The 9300-nt window shown below is 41.3% G+C and overlaps 1 protein-coding gene across 1 annotated transcript; it reads left to right on the top strand.

Annotated features, from left to right (window-relative positions):
• Positions 1–5032: 5032 nt before the first annotated feature.
• LOC135495759 (transcription factor Sox-8-like) lies at positions 5033–8824 on the top strand. Its single transcript, XM_064784693.1, has 3 exons — positions 5033–5882; positions 7114–7430; positions 7816–8824. The coding sequence occupies exons 1-3, from the start codon at positions 5566–5568 to the stop codon at positions 8409–8411; spliced, it is 1230 nt and encodes a 409-aa protein (XP_064640763.1). The 5' UTR covers positions 5033–5565; the 3' UTR covers positions 8412–8824.
• Positions 8825–9300: the final 476 nt, after the last annotated feature.

Genomic DNA, 9300 nt, shown 5'->3' with positions numbered 1-9300 from the left:
TGAGGCAAATATGCATCTACCTTGAATCGCTTGAGAGACAAATATTCGAAGGTTATTGGCCTATCTCGTAAATTTTTTGGCAAGTAGATGTAGAGTTTGACTTATCAAAAATCATGAAATATGTGGGAATTTGGAGAATTTGAAGGTAGGAGCATGAATGAGGGCTTTTCTCATTTATATATCAATATCAGGGGATTAGACAAACATGGCTTACCCTTGTTCGGAGGAGTCTGCCCGACAGAGAAAATTACCACATTATAAATCTGCAATAAGTTTTCTTCTACTGTTACACTGCCACCTGTACCTGAGAACTGCTTTATTCCATTACATGCCGTATAAACCACTTTGAGCTGAAGAAAAAATAACAATATAGCAATGAGGACAGAACATGTCATATTTCATAGGCAATATCATAATGCATTATGAAAAATAACTTGTCATAGCAATTCATGGGTCGACACCCACCCTTGTGGTAGCAAGTAGTTTTAGGAAAGCATGCCACGTATAAAAGTTGTAAACTGATCTAAGTTTCATCATGTAAATTGTCAGTTTTAGAAACATGTGTTCTGCGGTAAAGGTTAGGTGAGGATGACAATGGGACTTGTCTGATCAGACTTGTCTGTCTCAAGAGGCTCTTGCTTTCTAAAAACGATATTGATTGTGACATGATGGAGATCAGGCAGTGGTAGGACTATGTGAAAGCGTAATGTATCAAGCGTAATGTATGGGAAGTGCAATGGCACAGTGGAAGGACATCCGACTAATGATTTAAGCCACAATTTTGGTTAACCCTTTAAAACCTTAAGCAATTAGAACGCTTTCAAAACGAGAAGTGAATGCCTATATTTCAAGTGTGGGAGACTGTTCTTTGTTTTCCAGAGCCTCGAAACCTTGAAATTGGCATTCACTTCATTTTAAGGGAGTTCTAATGGTTTAAGGATTTCAAGTTCTAGCCAAAATGGTTGTACTTATAGTCAACCATTAATGCATTGAGCTGACAATGTTTGCAAGGTTTGCCTTTGCATCCCAAATCATTACCGGTCTACAGTACATTTCCATCCCTCTCATTGAGTCGTTATCTGTATTTGTGTATATTTTTGGTCTGTGTCATCTAAAGCAAACATTCTGTGAATATTCCCTCCCTATGATTGTCCAAAAACATGTATCCAAAACCTTTTCAAAACACTCAATTAGGGAAAAGGATGGTCAGGAACAGAGGTGGGTACTTAGTCTTTCCTCAAAGGGACGCATCAGCCATGTTTGGAAAGGGCTTCAATAAAAACAAGGGACTAATTTCACCAATAACCCTCATCAGTTCTTTCATTTCCTGTGATTAACTTTCCACTATTTGACCAATTTGGATTATTAGGTGATTGGTTATCATAATACTATTACAAGAGTATATCCCTCTTGAGTTTGGGGACACACCTATGCAGAAAGATCCCCCTTCTCGGTTATTGTAGTAATATTTGTGTATGTCTTTGGTTTTGTCTTATAATTCCCATTTTATAATTGGGGATATTAAGCCATTACATGTTGTGTCATCTTAGCCGTTAGGACAAACTAAGGATGGGTGTTTGGATGGAGGTTTAGAGAGGCATGATACGTGTAAGCAATTATAGATGCTAGTTCAGAAATAAGAGGTGCTAATTAAACAATTCCCAATTTAGATTATCGTATATAATTCATGAATTCGCTAAATGAATTTCTCAGTTATATTTTGGGTACATCAGTTAGAAAGTCTTGAAGCCTAAATATGAACACTATAATTTAACCAAAATATGAAAATGTGTAAATTATTAAGAAGTCGTGTACGGATGATTTTAAAGAGGAAACAAGCCCAGCTGATTAGTAGGGATGAAATGAGGCAGAACAGCAAAACTTGGAGAGGAAATTCATAGACGAAACTGGTTTTCATAATGATATTTACAGATCGTTTTGATATTCTGAGATCATTGTGAAAACTGATTCCGTCGCCCACTGGCAGCGAGAGAGCAATATCAACTGGAGGAGGAGGAGGATTTCATCAAAATATTTATATATTTTACAAGACACGTGGGATAAACAGTCACTTGGATAGACTTGCAGGTGTTATAAGATATTATTTTTGTTGTTGTCAACCAAAGATAGTCCACAACAAATATTTCAAGTGATCATCAAGAATCTTTCAATATGTTTGAGATATTTGCCTCAAGGGCATTATAGATTTTCAGCAGAATTTCAGGTCCAAAAGTCTGGATATAGAGATGATAGCTTCATGATGTGATGAAGAGGAACTCTTCTCCAACTTAGACAAAACCGGTTTTCACAGTGATTCTACAGATTGATATGCAACTCTGAGATCATGTGAAAACTGCTTTTGTCGTCAAAAATCAACAGATTCAAGACGAGACCGCAAGTCAAATGATAATGCAGTGCATGATTTGCCAAAGATTCACACCAAGTCAATGTTATTTGCTGAAGTTTCAACACCAGGATAGTCAGTGTTGTGTCTGGGTTTCCAACCATATCAAACTAGAGAATGGTGAAGTGTGTTTCCGAAGGTCACATTCTCATACTGCTTGACAAGTGGATGTCAGGAAGACCAATCAAATGAGTGTACTGTGTGCTTCCAATGATTCTAAGTCTGATATATTTTAAAGAAAGCTGTGTCCAAGACAGCTATCAATTATTTGTTGCATTAGTATACAGAAGACCAATTGCCAAGTTTTTGATGATTGTTGCCCAAAGTACCATAGGAGAACATGACAGGATAGTGACGTCTTCTGTTGTCCAAGGCCCTAAACAGAAGGCATGTCGATGAAATTGTGATGATTGTTGCTCAAAGTCCAACAGGAGACCAGTTGTGACATTTGTTGGCCCACCAGACGACCAATTGAGAAGATCGTGACATGGTCATCCAAGTTCCCAAAGAAGAAGAATTCAATAGATCGTAACGCGTGTTGTCCAGGTCTCTCAGTATACCAATTGTCAAGATTGTGAGCTTTGTTTTTCAATGTTCCAAAGAAGGCATACTGATAAGATTCTGACGATTGTTGTCTTATGGCCTTACAGATTCTCCCAGAGAAGACCAATGGAAAAGAGTGTCACGTTTGTCATCCACGGTCACACAGAAGACCAATGGACATGAAGACCAATTGACTAGGTTGTGACGTTTGTCGTCCAAGGTCCCTAAGAAGACATATTGATGAGATTTAATTGTGACGTTTGTTGTTCAGCGTCTCACAGAAGACCAATGCACAAGTTCCTGACGTTTTTTTCCAAGGTACCACAACAGACAAAACAGAAAAGAACAACTGCAACGTCTGTTCTACATGGTCGTACGAAAGACTGATAGACAAAATTGCAGCCTCTCTCATACCGGCGGCCCTCGTGTCCCTCCTACGTCCCTCTCAAGAGCTTCATCCATCTCCATAAGGTGTCTGACAGTTCACCAGGTAAAAGTCAAACGGCACAGAATCTTTCTCAAGTTAATCATTTTCCCATTTAGATAAGCCCATAATTGCTGAATCCTTTGCGATGTCACACCAATTGTCTCAACTGTCATCGGCGATTTGAAAACATCGCTGATCAGGGCGAAACTCTTCAAGTAGTTAAATTGCCAATCAAATTATTTACCCAGGGCCTTTTCAATACTGACCACATGTTAACAAACAAAGGCCCTGTTTGTTCCTGTGGCCCTGCCTCACTGGTCCAACAGGCAATGTTTGCAGAGCCTTGTTTTGCTTCCTGTGTGATCTCGAAATGTGCGTTTTTCTAGTAATTGTCCTTAGAAAGTTTTATGAACATTGTGCAATCGGAACGTAATTGGTTAAACTTCAAAGTAATGGTTATATGCTGCTGAAAACCAGGTGTGGGCTTTCCATTCATACTTTTAAATCAAAGTTAAATCCATTGTATCTAGTCATGTTTCGGCTTCCGTCGATTTAAGTCTTTGAATAATAGCATGTAATCTTTATTTTGATACCAGAAAGTCAACAGGTTCGAAAAAGTTGCTGGTGCTGGTGATCATAGTCGGGTCCTTTGATTTTGTGATTGTGAGAAAGGGTTCAGTTTTACATTTAAAGTGATTGTATCCCGGCAATCTGGTTGTGATTTTGCCGGTCCTCAAAAGAAATTATAGACAAACTGATTCACCAACTAAGAACCATTTTTTCTGCCCGGTTGTCTTGAAAAAGAGTCACACCACCTCGTGGTAAATCAATTTAGAACACTGCGTCTATTTTCCTCTCTGACAATAGGTTAGAAGATTTACCACCTCTTGAAATGACCGCATATATTTTTTAACCGGCCATTACATTTATCAGGAGCTCAGCATAAGCTTTACGATTCTTTGTGTTTGGTTGACTAAACTGTACAAAACTTTAACGATATATCACCGTTTGGAAATGTAGACACAAACTTATTCAGCATACCCGATTACGTTTTGATGTAGCCGTCGTGACCACACCCTTTGCTACGTTACATGGTGCTAATTTAACTCCTTTATCAATGGACCGAGAACGTTTCCATGGTGATTTTGATGGTGGTACATTCACCGCAAATTGGTCTTCTAGTCTGAGGACAAAGTCACAACCAGAAGGGATAAAGATCATTTTACAACGTGGGGTACTTTATTATCAATAAAGCAAAAATATATTAGTCCAAATGAAAAGCAAGGTAGAAAAAAAGGCACACCGGTGAGCAAGAGTTGTTTTTTTTGCTGTTATCGTTCATTTACGCTTAATGATCAAACCATAAACTTTTCCCGACATGCGCTCCAATCAAAACATAAATTATCCATGTCATAACATCCTTGATGACGTCTGCTGAGGCGCACTTTTGGCTTCAAGACCACGTGCCGGGCCTACTCCATTGATAAATTGGCGAATCCAATTAATGTTACCTGCTAATGGCTGCAGTGGAGTTTGGGCGTGACCTGTCCTAATTTGCATACGTCAAATGATTTTAGGCACGGTCCATGCTTTTCTGGACCAGTATAAAATTGCCTCTGAACTTGGCACTCTAGCATTGTCTTGAGGTCATCAGATCCTCTCACCCATCTCTGGATAAAGTGACTGACTTGTTTACTTGAACCGAAACTCACTTCATTTCATATTGAGGACATCGGCAGACGACACTTGAGTGGAGCAGACGAACATTTCAAGAAGACAGAAGTCGGACGCTTTGATTGTCGGAATTCCGGTGCACTTGATTCCCCAAAGAGGAAATCAAGCCGAGCAGGCGAGAAATCAGGCCTAGCAGACGACAACGTTGGTTAAACAGACAAGAATCGGAAGAGGACCTCATCGAAATTATCTGACTTATCTGATCGTGAATGCACTGGATTTCGTAAGTGGACCATTAGCAGACGCATGAACAACCAGGCGACAGGACAATCGAAATTCCGTTCTCAATAACATTTTCTCAGTTTTAACTTGAACGAACTTATTTCTCCAAGGTTGCATTAACATCAGCCTGGGGAGGTCACAAGACGATAATTTTTCTGAAAAAGCGGACGCGTTTTTGTGCATTCAGGTTGAATCTGGATTTATATTTTGGCGACGTTTACTCAAGCCTATCACCATGACTTCAGAGCAATTAGAACTCGTGTCCAAAATTGCCAACAGTTTGCAACCCGTCACGTCGTCGGACGAAGACAGCGACTCAAAACCGCCAAAGAAGGAACAACTGGAAAATGCAGTGGACCAGGTCCTTAAGGGGTACGACTGGAGCCTCCTTCCGATGGCCTGTAAGAACGGCATGGACAAGAGACGGCCTCACATCAAACGACCGATGAACGCCTTCATGGTCTGGGCCCAGGCTGCTAGGAAGAAACTGGCCGACGAATACCCGAATCTTCACAACGCGGAGCTGAGCAAGACACTTGGAAAACTATGGAGGTGAGTTGTGGTCTCGATTTCAGTAGCCTAATCCTAATTTCATATAAACTGGGGTTTTTTCGATTTCATAAACGGACCATTTATAATGAAAGCTTGACGACAAGACCTCGATTTGTTTGTACTTTCACGATATTTTCGTGTTAGTTTGGTGCCCCTTTGACCCCTCCGTGCATTACCTCTTCATGTCAAGGTAAGTAGAGCCCGCCGACGATGTCTTTGACAACGGGACCACAATCCCAGGATCAGAATTCAAAGTAATTCATTTCTCTGCACCTGCATCTTCGGACAACCTGTAATTATCTGATAATCTGATAGTCCGAGAATACGCGACTTCTTGCGAAGGACGCTGTATTTACATCAGATTAAGATTCAGACGAATCGAATCGATTGGACAAAATTATGGTTGTGTCCAGCACAACGAAATAGCATGTCACAACCACGTCGCAACATTACAAACTACTAACTTTTAAAAGGACAACAATGCTTTGATGCACTGCTATGTATAATTATATGGTTGCAAACGGCAAAGTATTCATGGCTCTCGTGGGTGGGACTCCAAATTCTTCCTGATTTGTGATGCCCGTGTTAAAATACCCGGGAAGATTTTACCACCTGTGTAGTTCCTAGTAACGAGACAAACGCCTGGAACATCTCAAACGCGTGTTTCTTGATAAAATGACAGGACGGAAAAAAGTCTTGAGTGGCTCATTAGGAGCATTGACATTTTTGGCTTCTCTTTCTTTACGGTAATGGATCAGTGTTTTAAATTCCGTATATTGTTATTGGTGACTCGGCGCCAATGCCTTTTCTATCTCGGCAAGAACAAATTGCTGGCTAGATCGTCCGATTGTTTCGAAGACAGTTTTTCGGTCTCCGTTGGGAACCGCGGGTCGTCAAATACATATTCCTGTCATTTTGGTGAGGCGAGGGAAAGTCCATTATAATGTTTACGCGTTTTAATTGTGCGATTTTCAAGTTGAAAATATTCGTCGGCTATACCATGGAACCTCCCTTAACGGACGTTAACAGACCTTATTATGACCTTTATCAGGACAGCCTATCCCGTATAAGGACATCGCACGTACGATGTCCCGAATTGATCATTTGTATTCAATTTGACATCTAACTCGGTTCTATTAAGGATAGCATTTAATACAGATGTTTTAAGAGTCAGATCAAAACGGAGATTAATAACCTGTGCCTGAACGTAGCTTTTTTGTTTATATTTCAGACTGCTATCCGAAGATGAGAAGAAACCGTTTATTCTGGAAGCAGAGCGTCTCCGCCAACAACACAAGCAAGACTTCCCCGATTATAAATATCAACCGAGGCGACGCAAGCCCATCAAGGCACCCGGGTGTTCCATCAATGACGTCACCGACAGTGCGACGTCTGTCATCATGAGAGCTCTGCATAACCCGCCCGCGTATCCTGGGAAATGGCAGTCGCCGGAGTGTAGCCAAGCCGCCATCCCTCCGACACCACCCACCACCCCCGAGCAAGATCTCCAGACAGTCGACCCCCTTGTTAAAGTTGGGAGGAAAACATGTAAGTCATGACGTCATAACGTCATAACGTTTAAGTTTAATGCCGCAGATCTCTTTACTTTTACTTTTTTTCCCCAAAACGACACACCCGTCATAACAATGTTCATGTTCGCATGTTCGTCGTTTCCAACGTGACATAATCCATGGCATCGACACATCGACTCAGTCATTTTAAGGTAAATGTTTATCCTTACAACAAAAAGCAGCAGGGTAACTCTCGAGGTAGTCCATTCGTCGTTCTATCCCTACGCCCCTAAAGGGAGGGAGGAGGCCGATCCACTGCGTGAGGAGCTATACAGCAGACAATCGACGACCATTCGTTCAAATTATTCTACATGTACTTGCACTCGTCGATCTATTTAACCATTTCTGATTTTTCTCTTCAGCCCCACTACCCCAAACTACTCCTATCGACTTCAGCCGTGTCGATCTGGAGGGTATCAGCAGTGACGTCATCAACGAACTCGGCCGAGACGTCATGACGAATTTCGACGACTCCGAGCTCGACAAGTACCTGCCATCGTCCTCAACCCAGTCTCCGTCTAGTTCTTATCACCATAGCGACAGCGGATACTTCAGTCCGTGTAACTATAGCAACCAGAGTAACCATAGCAGCCACAGTAACCATGGATACACGTCGCAAACATGGATGAACTCTTGCCGGGTGTCTTCAGGATTTGACGAAACGGACTCACGACACCCAGCTTACCTGGCTAACCAGGGTACTGTGTCCTCCTACAGACCACAGGACGAAAACAGTCAAGGACCCTACACTCCTCATTCATTTGCGCCAATCAAAACCGAAAACATTTCAGATCCTTATTATGCCTATGTTACTGGTGCTCTTTCTGCGTACTCTCAAACCATGGGGTACATGACCTCGGACTATTCAAACCAGGGCCTAGTCCCTGTCCCTCCCCCGTACGTCTGCTCTGGGATGTCTGGTTACAACTCATCAGATTCGTGTAGTGGGAAGTTGTGAGTTTAGAAATGTTACTCGTAGACAGTGGATTAAAAGCATAATGCATTAGGCCTAAGTTATGTAAATTTCAAACTAAGGACACCTTAGTTGGTTCTCATAGGACTTGGTTGGATGACCTTGCCATGAAAAGAGCTTGATGCAACATTCACCTTTGGCTTTTGAACATGCTAAGCAGAGTAACCTAGACCGTCAGCTGAATATGAAAGAAACGACACTTCGATGACCAGGTGAAAATCAATATACCAAACGTTGTAAAACCTCTTCATTCAAAATCGCATAAACCCATTACTTAGCTGACAAAAACCCCAACATGCCCAAAGACACACAAAATGGGCTACTTGAAGTCGGCCTAATGGGTTTCTTGCCGGCTAACGAAGAATCTTACAGTTGTTCTTCTCTATATAAATGGCAGGTTTCCGTCCGAAACTGAGATCAATGGTTATGTAAATAATTTGTAAAATAAACGTTTTGAATAAAACATTGTCTATATTTTTCATTTGACGTGACGCATTGGGTAATATTACTTTTAGAGTACCAGCCTAAAGCCCTAAAGGCTCTCGGCACACGACTTTACAATGCTGAGAAATGAATTTATTTTCAGTGAGACCTTTACAGGTTTATTCATTTATGATCGAACACTCATCCCCAGATCCCCTGCAGTGTAAAATTGATACAACATAGATTTTTTTAAACATAATACTATTTTCTATGTAATCAAGTATGCTGTATGAGATGATCCCCATCCGTACAGACGTCCGTTCATAGCATACCCGTGCGCAATGACCCCTAGATCCTGCCACTGTGATGTGGCAGACGCTTCTGTGATGACGTCATCATAGTATTTTAGTTCTTACTTTCTACGCCTGACGGCTCACCAATCTAAGGTACG

Source organism: Lineus longissimus, chromosome 1 (genome assembly GCF_910592395.1).
Source record: "Lineus longissimus chromosome 1, tnLinLong1.2, whole genome shotgun sequence".
NCBI classification, from domain to species: domain Eukaryota; kingdom Metazoa; phylum Nemertea; class Pilidiophora; order Heteronemertea; family Lineidae; genus Lineus; species Lineus longissimus.
The sequence above is the reverse complement of the archived record's forward strand: the minus strand, read 5'-3'. Positions and strand labels throughout refer to the sequence as shown.